Here is a 25,087-nt window from a genome sequence, read left to right as displayed (position 1 = left end):
GAGGGGGGGGGGGGGGCATGCAGGAAAACAACTACCTGAGGATGATTTCCACACCTGATCTTTAGCACTGCTGAATCTGTGTCCTCTGCTCTGAGTAATGGTGCAAAAAAAGGCCTGAAGGAGGAGGCAAGAGAAGAAGAAGAAAAACTGGCACGTGGGAACACGGAGGAGAGTTAAGAGCTCGGGGCAGAGCTCCAGATGATATGAGAGGAGGTTGTGTTTTGCCTGAGATGTCTTCTCGAGCAAAAACAAAAACTGCTTTCACTTGGCGTGTTGCACCTTTCTGGGGTGGAAAACGTCATTATCTCATGTGTAGGTTGTTTTCTGGTCATTTCCATGATGAAACACCGTGGTTTGTGTGTGTGTGAGTGTGTGTGTGTGTATGTGTGGGGGGGGGGGGGGGGGGGGGGGGGGGGGGTCAGAATGGTTGAAAAGACTTTGAAGTGTGTAATAAAAGACAAAATCAATGTGGATCTCCTTCCCGCTCTCCTCTTTCTGGTTTCCCTTAGAACCAGAGCTGAACTGGACTCGAAGGCACCTCGTGGGAGATGACGTTAGTCTGGAGCGTTTACTACGTCACGTCCTGCGTCGTCTCGACGTCAGAAGCTGCATCAGCTGTTCCAGCTGCTCTATAAATACAAGGCGATTTGTTACATTTGAAAAACAACAACACGCGAACCAGCTCTCTGGTCACTCACGGTCTTGCCTGATCTAAGTTTGCGCGGCCACGGAGACAAATCAATCTGGATCCGCGTCTTCTCAGGCTGTTCCAGTTAATTGGCTCCTCTGAGATCCAGGCAGAGACCTCCCCCCCCCTCTGCTCCTGCTGGCCCACGTCAGCGCTCAGGAGACGTCTGCTGCGTTTGATCAGCGACGCTGTGACGTCATTCTTGTGATCCTGCACACCTGCGGTGACTCACTTCCGCCTGCAGCCGCAGCTCCTCCCCCGGCGCCCCGACCTCAATCACGCAGGCGTTCCGATGAAGATGTCTCATTAACGCACAACGAGCTGCTCAGAGGGGGAATCTGAAACGTAGCGATGCTGACATCTAGCGGTGGAGGCGGGAACTACATCTATAGATGAAGACCTCCGCCAAGCAGCTCGTTCCCCTCGGAACTGGATTTTTTTTTTTTTTTTTTTTTTTACACCTTCCACATGGTGATCTGGATCATCAAAAGGTTCTAAATTGTTCTTGGTATTTTTATGCACAGACCGTGAAACGTAGAATTGAATCAGAGTTGATTCAGTGTATTTTTGAATCCGTAAATGGAGTTATCAATGTTAGAATTTAAGATTTTTTCGTGACCTCATTCTGGATCAGATTCCAGAAGACATTTTGCATGATGGTTCATATCGGAGCCCTTTATGACTGATTTTTGGCGACTGAATTGAATGCAAATATTTTGTAAATGGCTCAACTTTATGCAATGGTCAATTTTAAAACACGCAATCAAGAGTTCAGCCACCATTGTTGCCCCATCTGACAAATCTCAAATGGTGTTACTTTAAAATGCCCCTCTCCAAACCGGCAACGGAGCAACACATGGTGAGTTCTTCTTCTTTCTGGAAGAGACATTTTTCTCTTGTGTGAACCGACATTGAACCGGAGTCAGATTATCTTAAATCCATACCGAGGTCAATTACAGTAAAAAACAGGGTTCAGTTTGTCTGTGCTAATGTGTGGACGTCCCGTAAGCGAAACCAAATCAATGGATCTCTACCGTTGAACAAAGAAGAAAGTCATCAATTTTTCAACTCAGAGAAATACAACTTTATTTAAATGTAAACAAAAAAAACAACGAAAAACTGCATAGGAAATGTTTAAAGTCCACAGAGTACAGAGCGAGCAGCAGGTGGCCAATATATTATAGTCTCCTTTGCCTTATTTAGACTGAAGACGTGACATCCGCACTTTACCTCAGCACGGTGTGCGACTGTGTGTCAGAGGGGGGGGGGGGGGGGGCAAACGCGCGCACACACACACACAAACAAGGTTTGACTGATGAACACACAAACGCAGCGACCCGGGCTGAGAAAGCACCAGCAGCACCCATCTAAACTCAGCCGGCCTCGCTGGCTCGCCCTGCTTCTTGGGACTGTTGGGATACATTCAGTGGATTTCTGCGTAGATATCAAGGATGCAGTGCACAAACACAGAGCCCGCTCGACACACAACCAGCCGCTGGGGGGGGGGGGGGCTCCAATTTAACACTCATAAGAATTGCCCGAGTCTCTCATCATCTTGTAGCGGCTCCAGCAGCTGGAGGGAGCGAGGGGACGCCAACGAGAGCCCGCTCGGCCCCTTTCTTCACAAAATACATTCTAAAAGGGCCGGCGGGCATCAAGTAGCGAGAAGCGTTTGCACTTCACTGTGAAGGAAAAAAAACTTGGCATAACAACACAGATTAATCAGGGGAAGCTAATCAAACGCCTTATTGTTTCAGATTTAGAAATGATTTGCTTTATAATATGCAAATGGAGAAACACAAAAGAATCGGCCTAGCGCCGAGGGGAGGGGGGGGGGGGGGGTCCTAACGGGGACAAACACTACATCTTCACTACTGGACACATTTCAATGAGACACCTGCAGGGATGCTGAGAACTACCTGAGTTTTACTTTCTCCTCTCTTCATTTTCCAACCTTTCTCTTTGTCTTCCTTTCTTTCGGGTTTACAATCAATAAAAGGAGGTCTAAGACCTTTGCACCATCACCTGGGACAGCTTGGCTTTTTCCTCTCAAAGCCGTGAGAGGCCAGAAATAGAAGGATGGGGGCCAAGCAACAAGAAGAACAAACCCGCCGAGCAGGTTTGTTCAGGTTTGGCCAGCAGCCCACCAACTGCACTTCCTGGAATCTTCAGATGCTTGTGCCGGAGACACCGAGCTGCTCCTCACGACAGTGAGAGCTCGGCCCCCTCCTGAAATCATCTCTGCTGATCAGGAAACCTAGAGGACGCCTTTAGCTGGCTTCCTAAAGTTACAAGGTTTGCTTGTGAAAGGAGACGATGATAATATATCTCCGACATTATGCACAGTAAAGGGAGGAAGGGAAGCACTTTGGCGCCCCCTAAAGGCGTCGCTTCCTCGGGAGACGAGGTGCGACCGGCTGAGGAGCTTGTGCTCCGGAGAGCCTTTTGAGAACTGCAAGTACAATCGCAAAGGTCAAAAGTAAATTCCATCCGACACAATCCTAACACGCACACACACATCTTTGGGTATATATTTTTGGTAAAAACCCATCCCAATATTCAGCTATCCACCCCCCCCCCCCCCCCCGTCTGAGTTTGACAACATCGATCTGCGAGGAGACAATATAATAATACAAGGACTTTTTAAAGCATGCAAAAATGAAAAACAAATAATGGTTTAAAATACATTTTTCCTCTTTAAGAGTGAAGACCTAAGGATCTTAAAGATAGAATTATGCAATCTTAATAAAAAAAAAAAAAAAACAACTGATGCTGACAGGAGCATAGTAATACTGAAAAGCCAAAAAGAAAAAAAAAAGGTATTGGTTAAAGTAAAGTTGAAAACGGCAGGGCTGGAGACTCGCACCGCAGCCCTGCTTTATCGTTGCAGAGGAGCCATTAGCGATGCGCTAATAGCGCCTCTGCAACAATAAAGCGCCTGTCATCACGTTTGGCTCTCTGATGTTTGTTTAAAACAGTCAAGGTCGGTTAAGCGTAGACGCATTTTAAGGTCCTTATCAAGCGCCGTAAGATCCGAACCGCAGTGTTGGTAAATTGTGCTGAACTTACAGGCCGTTCTTGTGCAACGAAAGGCAGATCTGTGAACTCTGTGGATTTGATAACTCTTTAAAAGAGGCCACACCCTCTTCCCCTCACCTGTTGTAACAAAGTACATTTGGAATCTGCATGCTCATCATCATCATCATCATCAGTATGAGGTAAGGATGACGGGGCCCAGCCCTTGTAAGTGCATCCAACCAGAGCGAGGATTTTTCTTCTCTGGCGCTCAGATCCAACATTTGTATCTATGACATCATGGTCCCGTAACATTTGCCGTCTAACAACAGCATTGGTCCGAACGCCAAACCCTGTTTTGGCACACAACCCTCATATAGATCCTTTTGGCACAAAGCTTCAGCGAAAACATTTGGTGTCTTGATGATAAAGGCATAAACTAGCATAACTATAACACAAATGCAATTCCAACTAGAACCAGTACCGTGATCTTTGGTCCTTGAGCTATGCGACATGCAGTGTACTGACACAAAAAAAGAACAAACAATGAGGCATAAACATCTCGTCGAGGATCGCTCGCTCAAATAAGAGTAAAAAAAACGAGGTATTCAGGATGAACAAGTCGAGGTACACGCAGCAGCAGCGAGTGGCGTACTGCTTTTGAGGTATTCTGGAGCGAGGCGCGCGAGAAGCGAGGTAAAGACGTCTGTTGAGGTTCAGGATGTAATATGATACGTCAATCCTGACGTGTGCAGAAAAAAAATTCAAAAAAAATTATTTGTGAAACTAAGAACTTGATCACAAAATATAAATTGTCCGGTGCACCCCAGTGTGGGACCCCCCCCCCCCCCCGGCCCACATGTTACCACCATCAAAGGGTTAGAGATCAGTTCGTTTTGATGGTAGTAAGATTGGAATACAAACGCTTGAGATGCTCATTTGAGCCTATGGGCTGGGGCATCAATTGATGGGCGGGGGCAATAAATGCAAGGGGTTTAGAAAGGGGGCTCCTCTTTGGGGTGGGCATCTCCAGCGCTCTGCATTTCTGTAGAGACCAAAAGATCTTTCAAAACCCACCTGACACAACAAGGGCCTTGGCACACATACTGTGAGCCCCCCCCCCATGCACGCTTGTATGCTTCTTCTTGATGATTAAAGTTATTAAAGGAGATTTTATTGCCACCTCTACAGCTGGCCATTGTGCAGTAATGAACTTATTGGTCTCTAGACCTCCATCTTTAGAGGAATTGGTCTGCCAACGCTCAATCTGAAGAGGACTCTGAAACGGCCTCGATCAATAAATAGGCGGGCTATGTGCTCACAGATTTCTCAATGGACTGGACTAAAACCCCGGGGCGGGGCGGGCGCCCCCCCCCCCCCCAGGAGCCGAGCCGAAAGGAGTGGCTTTCAACCACAATCTGAATCTAAAAAAAGATTGTAATGTTAGGTCTTCTAAGCTGGTGCCATTAATGTCCTCTGGACGGCCACATTAAGAACCAGTGAGGCTTTTTGTCTCACATCACGCCTCACCAAAACAAAAGGTGTCATTCGATTACACGATTGCATCTCTACGTTAAAATCACCGACAGATCCGGGGCTTGCAAAATCACTCTTTGGGTCCTCCCTGTCGAAGGAGACACTGCTCTCCTTATGTACATGAGATGCAGGACTTCTGTCTAACAACACCAGGAGGGGGGGGGGGGGGGGGGGGGGGGGGCTTAATTTGTGAATAATTTTAATTTGGAGACAATTCCCTCCTTTTTTTTTTTTTTTTAAACGTAACATTCTATACTAATAAAGTCAACAAAATCTGCTTTAGCTGTTAAAGCTCAAGCGAGTTTGAAAAGTAGCAAGTCATTTGAGTAATTCTACTGCGACCTGGAATCCTTTGGGTTCTGAAGTTTACAGTTTGGCCTCTCCTTTGGAATTCTTCTCAGGCTATCGAGACACACCAAACTAGACCAGGCGAATGAAAAACAAAAGCCTAAAACAAATGTAAAGGGACACCGACTGTGTCCTAGTTTCATCTCCGGGTGAACCCCGCACTGACGATAATCATACAGCGTCTACAGCGCTCCGACTGTCGTCAACGGCAACGACAATCAAGGAGGTTCAATTTAACTCATTTCAAGAAGCACAGCAAGAATTCCATTAATCCTGTGCAAATATCAACTGAACAGTCTATTCTTTTTTTTTTTTTTTTTGGTCTTTTTTTTGGTCTCTCTTAACTAAGAAAGAATAGAGGTAGACTTCTAGGTAAAACTTCACGGACTAAAACCTCTGCTCAGTGACGACGAGTACATTCATAAAGAGCCAAATGAGGTAGGTGGTGTAGCAGAGGGTTCAAGATTTCAAGAAAAGTGAGAAATTCCCTGAGATGGATACTTAAAGGAGAGCGACCAGAGAGAACCGAGAGCAGCCGAGACGGAGGAAGGGAAATATGGCTCTCTCTTCTACTGATTATCAATTTATACACGCCACAGGTATCTGATTGGGAGAAAAACCAATGCAACTCCAACAAAAACAACTCGTTTTCAATTTCCCTTCCCGTGTGCTCTGAATCCTCTCTGAGCTCCCCTTCGGTTGTGTCTATCGATTCATTCTCTCTCTTCCATTTCCTGCATCAAAAAAAAAAAAGAAAAAGAACGTGAAGAAGGGCAAATGGAAGGAGAGAAAGCGAAAATAAACGTTTAGAACTTGAGGATGCGATTATTTCCAAAGTCGACAATCGCAATGACCCCGTCAGGCGTCACGGCCACACCGGAGGGGCGATCCATCTGTCCAATGCCACTCCCTTGCGTGCCAAATTTGCACAAGAAGTTCCCATTAGGGTCAAACACTTGGACTCTGTGGTTGCGCGAATCTGCCACGATTATGCGGTTCTCCTGGTCGACGGCGACGCCCTGAGGCCGCAGAAACTGCCCGTTCCCGGTGCCCTCGGAACCCAGAAAGCGAGCCGACTGGCAGTCGGGCCGGATGACCAGGAGCCGGTGGTTGTTAAAGTCCGTCACTACCAGGTGGTCTTCGTGATTAAAGGCCACTCCTCTGGGAGAGTCAAAGTGTTTCCACAGGGCCCCCTCAAAGCCATACTTGTTGAGGAAAGAGCCGTCGGGGGCGAAGAGCTGCACGCGGTGGTTCCTGGTGTCCGAGACCAGGATCTTACCCCCGGAGTTGACGGCCACGTCCCAGGGATAGTTGAACTGCCCATTCTTGGTACCCTTTTCCCCGAACTTCAGCAGAAACTGGCCCTCGAAAGTAAACACCTGTCAGACAAAGTAAATGTGTCAGAGCCCCAACGTGTTTATATCTGCAGCACGGAGAATAACCATGAGGAGCGGCGCGTTTACACACGCCCGTTTGAGTTCACGAGACTTTTGAAATGGCAATAATTCGACGTGTTGCATTTCTCTCCTTTTCTGCGTCTTTCGGACTCTTCGACCGACGTATAAATAACATTCCCGTCTAAATGTGTCGAGGACGTCAAAATGGGACTTTTGTTACCTGCACTCGGTGATTGTCCTTATCGGCCACGATGATTCGTCTCTGACTGTCGCACGCGACCCCCGCCGGACGATCAAACTGACCGGGCCGGGAACCCAGAGAACCAAACTTATGATGGAAGGCGCCACAAGGCTTGAAAATCTGGACAGGCAAGATTCCACGATAAAAGGTTACGAAACCGTCCGGCGAGAGCGAGAGAGGCAGACGCTGAAGGCAGTCGTTCTACCTGTATGCGGTTGTTGCTCCGATCGGCGACCACCACGTATCCCTCCTTGTCCACGCTGATGCCCCAGGGACGACACAGCTGACCGTCCCCCTCCCCCTCGCAGCCGAACGACGACACTAGAGACCCCAGGGCGCCGTAGCTCCGGCCCGACTTCACCATCACCTTGAACGGGCTGCCCTGGATGTGCTGGTTACACACCAACACCGACACGAGGTGCTCGCCCTCGCATTTAGACAGGTAGCCGACGGTGTACGAGCCGTTCTGGTGGTCCGTCACCTCTGCCGCAGACAGGCTGCCATCCGTCACCGACATGACTATCGCAGCCACCGTGTCGCCGCCAGAAAGACGCGGCTCGCCGTCGTGGTCGTAGCCTATCACAGTGAAGGAGGCTGGCTTGCCACGAAGTGCACTTTTTAGACCCTCGCCGTGGGCTTTGGTGACCGGGGCAAAAGCGCCGCTGCTGATGAGGCCCATGGATTGGATGGCCATGTGCAGCGCCTGCGGGGGGAACCGCGATGGCATTCGTTTTTAACAGGTTTACTTTGTAAACGCGGTGGAGGCAAACCGACCCACTCGACCGACGGCATCCGAGCGCCTACCTGGTCTGGAGGGGTGAACATGAAGCGATCATCCTCCTGCGGCTGCAGCAGGCCTCTCAGAGCCTTGAGCTCGTGGATTTGGGTGAGCATTCGCTCCCTGGCCAGCAGCACGTCGAGCTGGCGGCCCTCGTCCAGCACCTGGCTGACGGCGGCAATGGTGCTGTCCAGCTTGGTCAGACTCTGGTGCAGTTTCTCCACCTGCAGGTACAGAGACTTAGCCTTCACCTGACGGATCTTCTCCACCTGCAAAAGAGACAGGACCAGGTTTGAATGGGGGAGGGGGGGGGGGTCCTGTTCTTGCGGAGAAACATTGCAAACACTATACAAAATGAAGACAAACTATTAAAACAACAGCAGAATAAGGTTTCCAAAGCCGCCCGACGCTCCATTCAACACCTCGTAAGAACTCTGCACTAACAGCTGCCCTGATTTAGAATCATTTGCCCCGAGAAGAAAATAAAATAAATGCAGAATGACAGATCTGCTGGTTAACAGTCAGAGGAGGGCAGCAACGAGCTGATCCTGCGAGAGTCTGTCAGACATTCAGTGGGAAGAAGATTTGGTAGCATGCAGCTAGCCACCTGCATGCATGCGCAACGCTGACCGGAGAGCGATGCGTCAATCATTATTAACCAGCCTGACCATCAAAGAAAGGTGACGCGTTTCATTTCCCCATCAGAAGCTGGGTAACGTTACAGTGGCGTCGGCCGCGACTACAGCGTTAAAGAGGGGGGGGGGGGGGAGAACCCGAGAAAGCCGGGCTGGGCTCGCCCGCCACCTAACAAAAGGAGCAAAACACAATAGCCTGATACATGTGTGGTTTACAGGGGCGTTTTAGAGCGGGGAAGGGCTAAAACAAAGGCTCCGCAGGAGACGGCTCTTTTGTGAGTGGAGCTGAAATTAGCATCTGTGAGACTCGAGTTACACTTTAGAGTCTCCTCAGGACAAAGACCTTAAAACCCGGCTGTCTGATCGGCAGATAACCGGTGCCGAACTGAAAACACGCAATAGCACCGCTGGTAGGTTTAACCCATGAATCTTCCTACTCCGGTGACACGGAGACGGTGACGACGTCGGTCGAGGGCGGCCATCAACACCGGCTCAAAGGCCAAGCAGAGCCAGATTCTATATCTTGTATGACCCCGGGCTTGGTTCAGCTTTGAAGGCTTTCGGCCCCGGAGCCCGACGGCAGATGAGCGGGGCCGTGTGCAAAAGGTGGAGGGTAAAGGAAGCACACACACACACACACACACACACGGCACACCCGTCATGCTACACCTCCAGTAAACAACGTGCGTTTACCCGCCTACAGGCGCAATCTGAAACCAAAGAACATTACATTACAGCCTTCAGAGAGAGCAAACTTCAGTTCGCCTTAGAGGCGTCTAAAAGCAACAGTCCAATGATAGTTTGACCCTCACGTTCGAGCAGCTAGATTTTAGGATCACATTGATATCAAAATTGTTAAATAAACGCTCATTTACATTCTGGTCATGACGGCTGTTCACCTCCTCAGCTCAGAGGGCAACGAGCTCCCGGACCTCGAACCGTCGCCTCAGTTTGAACACGTTCAGGTGATTTTTCTTTTGAGTTTGCCGCTACAAACGCTTCCTAAATCCTCAAGATTTGTGTCTCCCCTTTAAATACAAGCTTATTAGAGGGACAAAAGGGGTGGGGCAAAAGGGGCAGCGAGGGCAGATGGGGTGTGCTGTGGTTGACTGTAATGACTTTATCAGGTCAGGAACAGAGAATGAGGCCTGTAACGGTGTAAAAAGGATTAAAGGGGGATCACGGGTAAGTGAAAACCATCAATGTGACACTCTGACCTGCATGCGCTCGCAGGCACGCACGCACACACACACACACAAAGATCAGAGAGTAAGACACAGTTTTTACAATGTCACTGAGCCTGCTCTCAGGGAAGGAGGAGTGTTTCTGGAGCCGGTGGGGGTTAGCGTTCTTAAAGCTAATGTTCCATCAGGCTCAAATTCACAAAGTTTCACTTAGAAACGAGCGTGAGCAACCATCTGGTTTGCGTCGTCATCGGTACGACGCATTGATGAGGGTTTTTGTGCTCGTGTGCGTTAAAGAGTCCGGTCTGTTACAAAGGCAAGCATCAAGTGGAGTCCCGTCTCCGTGGTTATTCATTTATTACCGCCGTTAACGGCTTCAAAGCTCGGCCGGGGTGAGGGGCCTTGCTGCCGTTCAACTGCAACCCAGTTTATTCGCAGAGTTACCTCAAACTTGTCTTTACAGACGCTTCTTCTCATGCAGGCTGTTGGCCGATCGCCACCTTGATGACCGTTTAATGATTAAGTCTAATCAACCTCTGCGGCGCCTCATTGTGCTTTCTGAAAAATGGTATTACTCCGGCTACAAAGACGGAATTTAAAATGGAAAAAAAAAGGGGGATTTGAAAATCAGAGTTTCCACCCTGTGTTTGTGTTTAAAATGACCTGAAAAGGGATTAAAATCCTGAAATCTGCGAGTAACAAAGGTCACCTCAAGGAATAATCAGTACAAATAGCGACAGTTACATATAGATAAGTGGCAGATGGACATTTTTTGTCCACATAAGGATTCACGAATAGGATAATGATGCATTAAGGGTCAAATGATGGATATTCATGCTCCAGGTTGGGATCTTCACATTTCATTTTCCAACCGTTTGTTGGACTTGGACACTTTCTAGAAAATTAAAAAATGCCCCCCCCCCCCCCCCCCACTTGAAGGATCATGGATGGAACTTTTTTATTTTAAGTGTAACAAGGGCGAAACTGTAAAAGATAGGAAGGAACTGTTTGGAGTCCAACTCGCTTCATGAGACAAGCCGACTGGATGTTACTGAACACGCCAGCTCACCTTCCACAGCAGCTCACACTCCCTCTCCTCCAGAGCTTTCTTGTGTCTGAGGACGAGGGCCTTCACCTCCGTCTGCACCACCTTGGCCTTTATCTCCACCTGCTCCGCCATAGCCTGGACCTTCTCCATGCTTAGCTGGGGACAAACAAGGAGGACAGATCTTACTGAAGTTATTCAACAAGCTGGTTTAATACGCAGGTGAAACAAAAAATGAACTCTTTATAACGATGAAAAGGGCCAAACCGTGAAACGGAGGCTAGAATTATTGCTTACTCTGCAGTGTGACAGAGGATTGGACAGAAAAGCTTTCATTGCACCACCACCTGGATCACTTTTATTGCTCAGATGGGATCCAGATATCCCCGACAAACAGGATGCAGAGGATCAGGAAGCGTTAAAAGAAAGGCCACTGTATGTGACATCTTCCTGACAAATGAACAGAAACAACCATTCAGTTTCCACAATCTATCCCTTTCTCACGTTCACTGGTTCCTTTCGACGGGAAAAGGAAGCCTGGGTCAGGGATGGGAAGACACTTCACAATGAAAGTGATGCTTCGACTTCCCTCTGAACCCTGACTCCCGGCTGGCTTTCAAGGTCTGCATCACGAAAAACGGTGCAAATATCCACAACTGCCATATTTACCTTAATTTGGATATTTTATTACTGTCAAGTCAAAAAAATAACAATATTTTTGTTCTGATAATTTGTGAGTTAAAATAAAATTCTGTCTGCTTTTTGACTGATTGACTCTAAACGTCATTTTCATATCTCGTACAGAATAAATGAATCAGTAAATTTGCTCCTTTCTTAGAGTTAGAAGTGGAAAGGGACTCATTTTCCATACCTATAACAATGCATGGGGATAAAAATTGCCAGTAAAAGCCTTTTCTTTTTTTCTTTTTAAACCTTAACATTTTATTCCAATTTCAGGTCCTTTTATTTAGACATATTTCTAGATCGAGCACAGGGTAGTTGCGGGCATTATGCCATGCCTGGATGATTTGGGAAGACTTTATAAGAAGCAGATATTTTCTTTCCCAGATATTTATGCCAATGTTTAGAGCCTGTATAAATTAGAGCATTCATTGGTTACACCCCAGAAATATACTGTAGTTTAACATGTAAAGTGAATATTAGCAGCCTTTAACTGCATAAGTATGGCTTGGATTCGAATACCTATTTTCATCTACGTGAACACTGAAGGTCCCTGTTCATTAACAAAGCAATACACGTTAGCTTGATGTTAACGGACCAGCATGAGGGCGTTTTAAGGAAAAGGTTTGATGGATTATTATTGTCATTTGAGCTCACTTTCACCACGTATGACTGGAATAGAAAAACTGGAAGGGAATAATGAGGGGGTTGCTAGTTTCTGCCGTCAGGGCCAAAAGCCAAATGTAAAACATGTAGTTTTAAATTCTCATATAAACTTAGAGCGATGGGCGAATGCGTTATATTAGGTGTTGCATTTACAGTGAGGACTCTCCACCGAGGACATGTGCCTCTCATTACCCTGAATTTAACTCAATTATCAGGACCTCACTTAATTAAAAAATAATTGAATTACCTTGATAAATACAAGCAATCAAATGCAACCGTTTGACCTATGCGTCAAGAATTTCACATTAAAAGGTTTTGGAAGTATTTTTTTTCCCTTCTTTGCCCCCCCCCCCCCCCCCCCCCAACCCCGTTTTATCTGGCTTTTCTTCTGGAGTTTTCTGGGAGGTCACAGGGTGATGCGGACCTCACAGGGATGAACGGGAGGCGGGATAAGTCTTCCTTTGTGATATCTGCCAAGGGGATGAAAGGTCACACAAACCTCTACAGGTCGTGATCTGTAAAGCCTGTCTTTAGACGCATAGTGCCCACCCCCCACGGCACCACTTAAGTACAAAGGCTGGCAGCAGGGTCCTTTTCTCTTTCAAATGACCATTTGAGGTGGGGAGCCAGAGAGGGAAGAACCGAGGAAGGGCAAGTCAAGAAGCAGAAAGGGGTCGAAAATACTCGTGAAATGTCATTATATACATTTGTTTTTGTTCTCCATCGTCCTATTTCTGTTTCTTCTGAGATGAAAGGAAGGAGAGAACAGATAAATGAGTTTCTTTTGGTCATACGGACCCATTTTCCCTTCCCTTGGGGTGCTCGCTAGTGTACGTGCCTCCATCGTCGTCTCTCCCTGAAGGGCATAGCTTAGAACACAAGGAGGGTCTAAATGACCAATCAAACCACAGAAAGAAAGAGCTCCGGCCAACCAGGAGGTCACGAGTCCGGGGTCAAAGGTCAGGGAAGATAATGGATGTGGAGTGGGTGGAAATTTCCTACCTCAGGGGAGAGGGCCGGGCGTGTGTGTGTGTGTGTGTGTGCGTGTGTTTATTTATTAGCTGGCGTCAGCATTTACTCCCATGGTGACCCGGGACAATATGGGACAAACACCCCCCCAAGCTCAGCAACACATTGCCAGATGGCGGGCGGCGTGCGTCTCCTATGGCTCAGCTGCACAGATCCTGGTGATTCTCACTAAACTACTTCCTGGAGATGCGAGTGCCGAGGTAACACGGCTAGAAAATTAAACTTTGCTCAACGTGGCCTCACATTCCTGAGCCGGTCTGTGTGCAGACGAGCTTTAAAACTTGGCGTAACACCCAGAGTGACAAAGGCACACGTGCATGAAGGAGTGTAGTGAACCAGTAACTCGAAGGTGACGCTTTGCTGCAGAGACGTTCCATGACCAACCCGTCTCACTGCGACAACCCGTCTCACTGCGACAACCCGTCTCACTGCAGCAGCCCGTCTCACTGCAGCAGCCCGTCTCACTGCGACAACCCGTCTCACTGCAACAACCAGTCTCACTGCGACAACCCGTCTCACTGCGACAGCCCGTCTCACTGCAGCAGCCCGTCTCACTGCAACAACCAGTCTCACTGCAACAACCAGTCTCACTGCAACAACCAGTCTCACTGCGACAGCTAAGTGTGTCTAAGGTCGTAACACGACGCGGTGTGTCCGCCCATCCCTGGCGCGCCAACCACAGGCGACCGGGCTCCATCTTTATTCCAGTAATCGTCTTCGTTCTGAAGCAACGTGCAGCCCGTTTTATGTTAGGAGATGATTAATCAGTAAACCCTTAAAAAACAATTCACAAACGCAAACCAGAATTTAGCCTATTTTTTTTTTTAATTAATTTATTCATCTTTTTTTTTGTATTGTAATTGTTTTATCACTTGTATGCCCCAACCTTTTTCCCCCCTTTCTTCTGACACTAACGAGAGTTTAAAATTTGCGTTTGGAAATGTTTAGACACAAATCAGATTGAGGCCATTACATGTTGTTCCTATTCAGTTTTACAATCCTCTTTCATCAGACCAACACTCAAAGATTAAGAACATATACTTGTGTCTGCTTATAATTATTAACAAAAGGTTAGCAACATGCTAACAGGTGAGCATAGCCGTCATGACGGCACCGTCATCGTGAGCCTGCAGACATTGCTTTTCATCTCGTGTGTGTGTGTGTGGGGGGTTGTGTAATTGTTGGTAAACAGCCATCTTTTTCCATTCCCATTCCCAACTGAAAAGCATTGCCATCCCAACGCTGACATGAAACGCTGCTTCTTTGTCACATTTTGCTGTATGAGCCGGACCGGAAAGGAAGCCGCCGACTATAACTATGCAAATAAAGAGATGGCGTCTGCGCGAGTGTGAGGAAGAGGAGGAAGGAGACAGTGGCTGATTAGTGGCTGAATGAGAGAAGGGCAAAGTATTCCACTTCTTAAAAAGAGGGGGGAGAAGTTTTTCCCTTTTCTCAGAAATCCTTTAAATACCTCATCTCCCCTCCCCCCATTCTCCCCCGACACTTCTCCGCCCCTTTGACCTTCAGCCCTTCCCCTGCCAGACCTCACCCTGTGCACCCACCCCCCTCCAGGGCCAGCTGGACACCTCTAACCCCAGGCCTTCCAGCAGCTTGTGACTGGTCAGTCTCAAACAATGTTCAAGCTGATTATCTCTGATAGCAGCTCGCTCGCTGCTGAGGGACGATTGAAAGACGCAGCTGCTCTGAACTTCTCCTCTGGCCCTCCAGGAGACGGATGAAGGCGGATTTGTGTGGTTTGACCTGCTTTTGTTTGTTGGAGAATCAAGCCGGAGATCTCCCCGTTTTGTTCGGTGAAGACTTAAATCGGTTCGACCCATTTGAGCCCCCTTGGATCCAGTTTTCCTACATTATTTTTCCAGAGTTGCTTCTCCTAGTTCCAGATTTAAGGGGAAGAACAAGCCAAAAAAAAAATATATAAAATGGCCGGAATATCTCCCTTTTAATGTCCCGGGTCTGGATCTAGGTTCCCGTCTCACCTGTACAGCCTGTCGCCCCTGCTGAGCGTCTGCTAGCAGCTGGATGGTGATGGCCCTGCAGTCCTGTACGGCCTCTTGAAGATAAACAAAGGTGTGGCCCATGTGGCGGCCCACGCTGCATTCCCTGCAGATAGGCACCGAGCAGGTTTCACAGAAGAACAGGAACACCTGAGGCACAAGAAATACGCATGAACAAATTAACTTCAACATGTTAAGTGGCAAAAGCTCAAACTGACGGAGCTGCAACCAGAAAAAAAAAAAAAAAAAGAAACAGACATGGGCCATGAAGTCAAAGGACCTAAAGGTGGGGAGTGAACGTCACAAATAAACGTTACACGTAACAAACGCAGCTCATGAATAGACTCCGGAGAGCTTCTGTCTTCCAACACACCGAACCCAAGGAAGCACATTTAAGACCAGGAAAACAGGATCAATACCCATCTGGCCCATCAACATTTACGGAAGAGGGCAGTTATATCCTCACAATCGTTTAGCGGCTCAGAGGGGACCTCGCTTTATTTTAAATATGGACAATTAAATTCAGAGTAATCACATTTTTTTTAGGTTAGATATATGTGTGTATTTAAATGCATGTACCACATATATATATATTCATCTTCATGACACTGGCAGAAACATCTAGTAGGACATAACTCACGGTTGCTACAAACATTGACACAGGAAGGAAGGAAGTAATTTAAGGCTGGAGCCATCGCTTTAACCTCCTTGGCGTGAAAGGCCGATTGTTTGCAATGAAGGGCTAATTAAATATGCACTAGTCATCATATCCCAAACAGACACTAGATCAATGATCTCCAATAGCAGGAGGCCAGAGTGGATGGGGAGGGGCCTGCAATCAATCCATCAATAATGCAATTCCCTTGGGGAGCTGTATAATCTAATGAGACCCACACACACCTCCCCCTCTTTATTTGACTTCCTCCTCCGTTCTGCTCGCTCCTTAAGATCCTTCCCCCCCTCCCATTTGTCATTTCTGTCCCCAACAGTCTCCGCACCACGCCGTCACCCCCCCCCCCCCCCAGTATCGCTAAAATTCCAAGGGGCTGGGGGCACACAAAAGCACGGAATGCAGATGGGCTGCAACGGAGGAGAAAGGTGGGGACGACGATGATGGACAAGGGGCGGGGGGGTAGTTGTGGTTGAGGGACGGGCAGATTGATGGCGTAAAGGCAGAGTGGAGTCTGGTGAGGGACTGAGCCAGAGCGTCGACAGGATGCAGATCAGCAGCTCATCAAGCGATCATTTCAAATCACCCGAGGTCATCAGTTTTATCCTTGCTGCATTGGAAGTCATTAATATTCCATAAGGTTAAATTGTTACCGACAATTGGTGGAAAAAAAAAAATAACCGATTAGTGAAAGAGAGAGTTTGGTTCCATTAAATATCTAGAACAACCTTGAGATTTTATTTGTGCCACTCAGGATCGCATTGAAACACGCCGACATGGAAAAAACACTGGAATCCAATTTCACCGGACTAGATCTGATGACAAATCACCCGCCAGGAGATTCACCGACTTCAATGGCGTTCTCGGCTCAAAGCGCCTTGAGGTGAAACACACTCCCAGGTGACATAACACACCGTCCGAGTTGGATCCCCAGTCAATATTATTGATTTTGCACCGGATACCGGTTCCTCCCAGAGGTCTTCTTCGTGGAAAGATCCAGTCCCCCCCCCCCCCCCCTCCCGCTCGGCTCATCTTCTTACACCAATTCATCAACAACAGGCAAGCGAGTCGTCTGCCGCAAATAATATCCAATTTATAGAGGATGTCACTTCAGAGGGCTGCCAGGCACAAAATAATGCACAAGAGAGGAAACGTGTCACATGAGTAAATCCAGTATGGAGCGCCTGCAGGCAGGAGTGACTCACCTGGAAAATCTAATTACAAAATCAGCATGTAGCAAAAGACAAACACGCACAAACAGAGCCGCTAGCAGTGAAGGGCTACTGAAGAGGAGAAGGAACAAACATGGCGTCACCAGCTACAAATAGTCCAAGCAGGAGGGCTGCTGCTGCGTCGACAGGAAGTGAGTTATTGTATTTCACGAGTGCGCCGGATGTTTCTCCCTCACCGGCGCCGCCACTCGTCCACGATGGGGAACACGAAACACGAAACACAACCACCTACGTCGGATTGTTCACGAAGAAGGCATAAAAGAGACCAGCACAGCCTTCCAATATGAACGCGTCACTTTGGATTTGATCTGTTAGAACATTTAGACCATCGGACATCAAAGGACGGAAGGACTCCACCGCATCATGTGACACTGCACAGACGACAAGCGCAAATCAAAGCAACAGGACAAGACCTAGTTTGTTGCAAGTAAGCATTCATATTATAGGGCAATGCTACACCCTGGACAAGCCGCCAGCTCATCGCAGACACACACACACACACACGGGCAATTTAGTGTAACCATTTGGCCTAATTTGCATGTGTTCGGTGGTGGGAGGAAGCCGGAGAACCCGGAGAGAACCCGGAGAGAACCCACGCCGACACGGGGAGAACATGCAAACTCCTCACCGATAGGTTAAAATCCGACGGCCTGTGACCTTCTTGTGGTGAGGCAACAGTGCAACCCACTGCGCCACCCCCTTATTAGTCACACGCAAGGAAAAAAAACAAGCATTTGCAGCGCCTTTAAAAATGAATGGCTTATTAATTATTATTAATGGCAATCCCAGCCATCCCAGACTTTATCTGTCAGACAGAGCTCCTCTTACGGAACACACCTTCCTCTCTGCAGCTTCCGTATCTCTATCTGTATCCCTTCCATCATCCATTTTCTCCTCCTCTAATGCCCCGCCTTCTCGCGGTTCCCCCTTCTGGCTTGTTGCCATCAACACACCGCCACATGTCTGCTGACGTTTTGAAACCCAGCCAAATACAACTGTGTGCGAGGGGGGGGGGGGGGGGGGGCGGTGGCCATAAACCGGCGATCTGATTGGACGGGCCCAGAGCAGTGGAGGAAAACAAACCACGCTCAGCTGGTCGACTCGCCCGGCGAGCATTACGGCCCGACTGTCCCGTGTTTAAATACTCAAACAGTAAAAAGAGAGCGAGGGGCACGACAAGGCGGGAGAAGACGAGGGCGTGCAACGTCATAATCTAAACACCGTCTGAGTTTAACCACGATGTAAAAAGAAACGCGTCTGAAGAAGGAGAGACGAGCGTTCCGAGGTACCAGCTTGTGTTGAAAGGTGAGAAAGCAATACCAAATCCCTTGGAAACATTCCGGACCAATATCCCCGCCCCCGCCGGGGGTAGCAGATAAAGATAAAGGAAAAACAGATGGCAAACAAACACACACACACACACACACACACACACACACACACGAGGGATTCATAGCTCCAAGCAAACAGAAGCTTGGATGAAACGTGACACAGCTGAAGGGCGACGGCCGCCTCAATCACAAACCAGCTACTCTTGTTTCCGTCATCGCCTGACAGAAAGCCCGTCTCAACCCACACGGGTTAAACCTAAATGCGGGGGGGGGGGGGGGGGTGTCCCGAAGCCCTTGTGCAATGTGTGTGTGTGTGTGCGTGTGCATGGCTGGCACGCCGACACGGCAGCCAAAGGGAAAACAGGCTTTTCCGGGACTGACCGAGTTACACAAGTAGGACTGTCACAGTCACAGATTTACCCATAATGCACGGCGAGTAGACGGAAGGAGAGTCAGGTTGGTCAGTTTGCGTACTGGATCTATCGTTATGCCTTTGTAAGGTGTGGCCGTCGCTTGAAGGGGCTTATGCTAACAGCCAGCGCAAACAGACGCAGAAGAAACACCCAAACATGCCGGCTGCTAAAAAAAGAACAAATAGTTAAAGAAAAATATCCAAGTATTGGTCTAATTCTAGAAAAAACAAACACGTCAAGGGATCGTGACTAGAAGCCGTGCCCCCCGCCCCCCCCCCAAAAAAAAAACTGAGCTGAGCGTTTTAACATTACACGTGTTAGCGGTGCAATCCCATCGAGTGGGGTCAAATAACGGCCAATTAGATCCCCATTTGTTCCCAACCACCGAGGAGGAAGTGGCAGGCCCAGCTTCCGAACGGGTCTTAAATCCTCTCGTCAAAGAAAATGTGATAAATGCTTTCCTTTCCATCCATTAAATTTATATGGACCCAAATGGACATCAAAGCAAGGACACACACACACACACACACGTCCCCGCGTAGCCTTACATGAAACACATTCACACACAGGAAACAGGGAACGCTCTCTAATTACTGGGCACATGTTGCACATTAAAGCCCTGGAAGTCCTACTTCATACAAGCCAGCTCAGTCGGCAGTGTGGAAGCGCAGGCGCACACCCCAAAACGCCCCTCGGAGGGTAACTAGCTGCAGATGGGTGATGCTCGTGGAAGGGAACAAACAAAAACACGCTGCCGCCGCCACACGCTCGCAGGGATCGTTCCCGGAGTGATGAAACGCGATCGCTTGCCCCTCGATCGGAACAGCTGGCTGAAATCCCACAGAGGAGAGCTTCCCGCATTAACAACGGCCATTGTTAATGCGGGAAGACGGGGAACGCCGGCGAGGAACGGCAGAGCCGGAGAGGAAATGCCCGGCGTGTGAGTGAGAGAAGGGGAGGAGAGAGCCCAGGAGGTAAAACACTCAAGTTACAGGAATTCCTCTGGCCTTGGAGCAGCGTCAGCGCTGGGTTCGGTTTCCTTAAAAACATTCTCTCCAAGTGAGACCCAGAGTGGGTCAAGTTACCGTCTCCCTCCGAACTGCATAATAGTCAGAGAACGTCGCAGGTTTCCGTGCTTCAACGATAGACAAATGGATCCCGCTGAAAACACACCGGCACCGCTTTTTTTTTTTTGCTATCCCTCCAGTTCCCAGGACTGTTTTTGGTCTGCTTGGAGTTTAATCTCAACTACACACCAGATAAATGCAGATTTATATGCCTACATTTATATTAATATGCAAGTGTGTGTATCAAAACAACAAATAACACACACGTGTAAACAGTACAGAAACTCTAACCCAATTCTGTAATCTTTAAAGACCGTTTTGGCAGACGTGCAATCATTTTGCACATTTCTGTTTTTGCTTTCTTCAAGCAAGAGGCTGCCTGTAAAAGGTGACGACTAAACATGCATGCTAAACTAACAGAGACTCAATGGCAGGGGGGGGGGGGGGGGGTGAGAAAGCCTCAATGGCAGGGGAGGGGGGGGCTCCTAGCAAACACGAAGCAACATGGCAGCTTGTGCTGGAGAAGCAACCCGAGGACGGGCTGGTTACAGGAGGAAGCATCTCAACGCGTGACGGACGTGGAGCCGAGCGGCAGACAATGACTCAGAGCTCAGAGGTAAAGAAAGACCGGCCTCCTCTTGTGCCCCCCCCCTCCCCCCACCCCCCAGGGGTGAAGCAGAGTGAGTGAGGCATTACTGGGAAATGAAGCCGTTACTGGGAAGCACAGACTTACCGGAAAACCAAATCCACTTATTTACTGGCAGGGGGGGGGGGGGGGGGGGGGACAATTAACTGGTCATCTGAACCGGGCTGGAAAAGCCTTCAATGAATGGTCTTTTATCAACATTTTCGATGTCACTTCATTTTAAACACATTTAACGAAACCAGGATCTGAAATGTAACAATAAACAAACAAAAGCAGGGAGGGAACTCGGAGGGTTCCATAACGTCACCAAGGACGGCTACGTCGAGCATCTGTTGGTTTGCTTTCTTTTTTTTTTTTTGTCTCTGATGGAGGATGACAGCAAAACTAATCGATTGGTATTGATAACCCGGTGGGAGGGCCGAGCGTGGCGAGTTCTGGAGCGGTTCATTCATGCTTGAACCCGATTGGAGCAACGTCACAGAACCAGAAGGAAGAATTCCACCGAACGATAGGGGGGGGGGGGGGGGGGCAGATTAACCAGTGTGTGTGTGTGTGTGTGTGTGTGTGTGTGTGAGTGTATAGGGTCCAATACTACACACCACAATGCCATTACACATCTGTGTGCATCCCAGAATGTCCCATTCAATGCTTGGGGACATGGGCTGGGGGGGGTCAGGCTTCATTTCCCCCCCCGGGGGCTCGACTCACCTCGTTGTCGTGCTGCTGGCAGAAGCTCATGCGGTCCTGGAACAGCGACAGCAGGGCGAAGTTGTTCTGCAGGGACTGCGCGAGGGACACCGACACCCCCGGCTGCACGGAACCGCCGCCGGCGTTGACCCGACCCCGGCCCGGGTGCCGCTCCCCCCCCAGGCGCTCGATGAAGTGGTCCTTGGTCAGCCGCACCCGCTGGTGCGCCCTCACGCAGTTGTCGCACAGGTACTCCTGGCAGTCGAGGCAGTGGGAGGTGGCCGGGTTCTCCTCGTCGCAGGAGCTGCACTGAGGCTCCCCCAAACGGCGGGGGGGCAGCGGGCCCCCGTTGGGGCGGCGGAAGCCGGAGGAGCCCCCGCCCGAGCCCCCCCGGTGGTGGCCGTTCTTGTGTTGGATCTGCTCGTCCGAGCCGACCACCGAGTCCAGCAGGTCGCTGAAGAGGAAGGTGGAGGAAGGCAGGGCGTCCACCCCCGCCTCAGAGATGGACGCCTGCTGGTCGCAGGTGGGGCAGCGCAGCTTCAGGGGGTCCCCGGGGCCGCGCTGGCCCTCCAGGCACTGCCTGCAGAAGGCGTGGAGGCAGGGCAGGACGTGGAGCCTCCTCGCCGTCTGGCTGGAGGAAGAGGAGGTGTGCGAGGAAGACGAGGAGGTGGAGGAGCTGGAGGAAACGGGAGCGGAGGAGCCGCACAGCTCCTTGCAGAGGGGGCAGGTTTGCAGGTCAGAGTCCGGAAACGAAGCCATCTGCAGCTTCACACAACATGAGCAGCGCTAGGGGGGCATCCGGGGACCCGTTGAGAGGTACAGCATCTGAGGTAGATTCATGAGGAACAGTGGCTGCGCCGATAATCCAGTTTAATCCAGTTTAATCCCGTTTACGGGTTCCTCTCTGTATCGCAGAACTCTGAAGTCTTCAAAAAACTATTCGCTTTGAACTCTCCACGTCATTCTCTCAGATCCGACGACACTGGACGGTGCTTCGTGGGGGGGAGGGGGGTCAGAAAACAAGCCCCCAACCGGAGGGGCGCCGGGTCGGCGCAGAAGCGCTGGGAGCTCCGTCTCTCCTCCCGCGGCGACTCGGCCGCATGTCCCCGTAGCCCCGGGCTACTAAACAGGCCCCGAACTAGCCCCGAACTAGCCCCGAACTAGCCCCGAACGAGCCCCGAACGAGCCCCGAACGAGCCCCGAACGAGCCCCGGGACTCTCCGGAAGGTCTTTCTGCTCTTCAATTCGATTCTCTCTCTCTTAGTCCACCATCAGGGCCGGTCCAGGTGCCCAAAGGCCACTGAAGGCGGGGACACCGGGGGGGCGTTTCACACGAGCCCGACGTGGGTCACTTCACCGGTCCATGGTGAGAAGAGGCCGCTTCCAGGTCTCCTCGCCCGTTCGGTCGGCAGCTGACCCGGTACTCGTCGGGCTAGTGGCTCCAGCTGACCCGGTACTCGTCGGGCTAGTGGCTCCAGCTGACCCGGTACTCGTCGGGCTAGTGGCTCCAGCTGACCCGGTACTCGTCGGGCTAGTGGTTCCAGCTGACCCGGTACTCGTCGGGCTAGTGGCTCCAGCTGACCCGGTACTGGTCCGACCCGGTGAATCCCGTCCCGCCCGGTTTTCAGTCCGTCTGTTCGCCCGCCGGTGAATCGTTAGCAACGTAAACACGAAGCGCGCGACCGCGCAGGCTCGTTCAGGTTGAGCTGCGGCTCCTCGAGCGGCTCTTCTTATCCGAGAGAGAGAGAGAGAGAGAGAGAGAGAGAGAGAGAGAGAGAGGGGGGTGTGAGCCGCATGCGCGTTCCCGATGCGGAGTGCACGCGTGCGACGTTCACGTGTGTCAGTAATATCGACAAGGACAATACAGTATAGCAAAAGCGAATACCTGTATATTAAATTGTGGTAAAAATCGTAACTCTACACTAAATTGTGTTTGATTGATTGATTGATTGATTGATTGTTTGTTTGTTTAACAATCTGACAGTTACCTCAGAAAACTGAAGACATTTTCAGGCATATCCAGGATCTGAATGTGATTTCTGGATCGCTTCTAGAAATAAAATTATTAAAATTGTTTGTTGTCATAAGCCGGTCTCCTTTTCTGAATTAGAGCAAAGTATGCATAAAAGCGGCGCCATCCATCTGTCGTAAATGCATGTAGCCTTAATGGGAATATACCATTAATGTAACGACTATCCTCAGATAGTATGCCAGTACGGTGCGTACACAGTGTTCTGTTAGAGTCCTGGGATGGACAGCAGAAGGGCATTCATTGTGGTTCTGCTTCTCTTTCCTGCTTCTTTTTCATTCCAAGTGGACCTTTTTCTTATTTCACACAAATAAGAATTAACATAAAATAATTTTCACTGACTAATGATAGTTTATTAATTACTTAATAATTTATTATTTTTTGTGATTTCCTTTTCTCTCTTAGCATCGGGTTCTCCATACGAAGTTATGAGGAAGCTGCCGAAATGTACCAAAAAACAGGACTGTGTCTTCTTCTTTTTTAAAAACCAAAAAAAATCAATGTTAAGAGATTATTAGTTGTTTTTTTATTTACACCTGGGCTTTGTAATCAGTACGATGTCAAATGTGATGATGTAGTTTTGCCCAGACCTCCCTCATCCTGGCCAGTTTCTGCTTCTCAGCTGAAGGATTTGCTGGATTTTGTAACATTTTGCCAATTTTCAAATCTCATAAAGTGCTGATCATCAACTTATTACTTAAGTGAGTTCCAGTTATTCACAAGTGTACCAAAGCAGCACACACACACACACACACGTGCAGCAAAACTGTGGGGTTAACCTGTTTGTTCTGAGATCATGTGACACCTTGACTTAATTTGATCCGTTTATCTCAGGGCTCTAAAGAAGAAGCAACAGTGACTCAGCAAAATGAATGAAAAGTTTTCTGAGCAGATGTTTCCATCTTTCTCAGTCCTTTCGCTACAACACATTTGTTATTGAAAGACCCTGTTTAAAAGCGTGCCACCTTTGGTTTCCCGATTGAGAAGGGATTTCCTCTCAAGTACTATATAAATAATATTAAAAAGAATCAATATGCATGCACACAAGTTGCATTTCTCTGAATATAAAGATATGCTTAAAGGAGAACCGTGACTACAGTTAAAACTGTTTATAGGTATTTACACAACATTGATAGATGAACCAACTAGAATAAAAAAGTGATTTCTATTTATGGTGAGGAGAGCAGCTATTTATAGGAATGAACAGTGTGTGTCTTTTCATACAAGCGCCTCATGATCGGCTTACAACACGCTGTAATGTCTCCTCCCCGTCACCTCATAAAACGAACAGCAGTATCTGGGTTAATGTTCTAAGCTGGAAAGGAGCAGAACCTCTGTGATAAGTGACTTCACTCATCTTGGGGCCTTTTCGTTCAGTGATGGCTCTCCAGTCATCCCACCACAAGTCCAGTTCCCCCCCCTGGTGGTTCAGTTGCTCTGTTACACATTGTCACTATTTTGGAAGTGGAAGTCAGATTTTATTCCAGAGAATAGTTTCAAGATTCGATTTGCTATAGTGAGGAAACTTTTAGGAGCAGAACTTTTTTTTATTTATTTTTTGTTATAAAAAACATTCATACCAACATACAAAGAAAATTTAGCCTTAAACAACATGTTTTGACAATCAGTAATGTAAAATGGTAACAAAATACAACAAATATTAAACATTACAAATATAAATTTATATACACTTGGATGTTATTTACAATGTTGTAATAAACAAAATCTTAACCCTAAAAGAATTAGGTTGAACT

General features: G+C 48.7%; 1 protein-coding gene across 1 annotated transcript; it reads right to left on the bottom strand.

The window, feature by feature from the left end:
- Positions 1-6,393: 6,393 nt before the first annotated feature.
- Positions 6,394-22,063, bottom strand: trim71 (tripartite motif containing 71, E3 ubiquitin protein ligase). Its single transcript, XM_068747479.1, has 7 exons — positions 21,326-22,063; positions 15,241-15,408; positions 10,892-11,026; positions 8,030-8,272; positions 7,431-7,928; positions 7,205-7,345; positions 6,394-6,966 (listed from the first exon to the last, which is right to left on the bottom strand). The coding sequence occupies exons 1-7, from the start codon at positions 22,061-22,063 to the stop codon at positions 6,394-6,396; spliced, it is 2,496 nt and encodes an 831-aa protein (XP_068603580.1).
- Between the last annotated feature and the right edge of the window lie 3,024 nt (positions 22,064-25,087).

Source organism: Brachionichthys hirsutus, chromosome 13, assembly GCF_040956055.1.
Source record: "Brachionichthys hirsutus isolate HB-005 chromosome 13, CSIRO-AGI_Bhir_v1, whole genome shotgun sequence".
NCBI lineage: Eukaryota > Metazoa > Chordata > Actinopteri > Lophiiformes > Brachionichthyidae > Brachionichthys > Brachionichthys hirsutus.
Note: the sequence above shows the minus strand (reverse complement) of the source record. Positions and strands in the feature narration are given on the sequence as shown.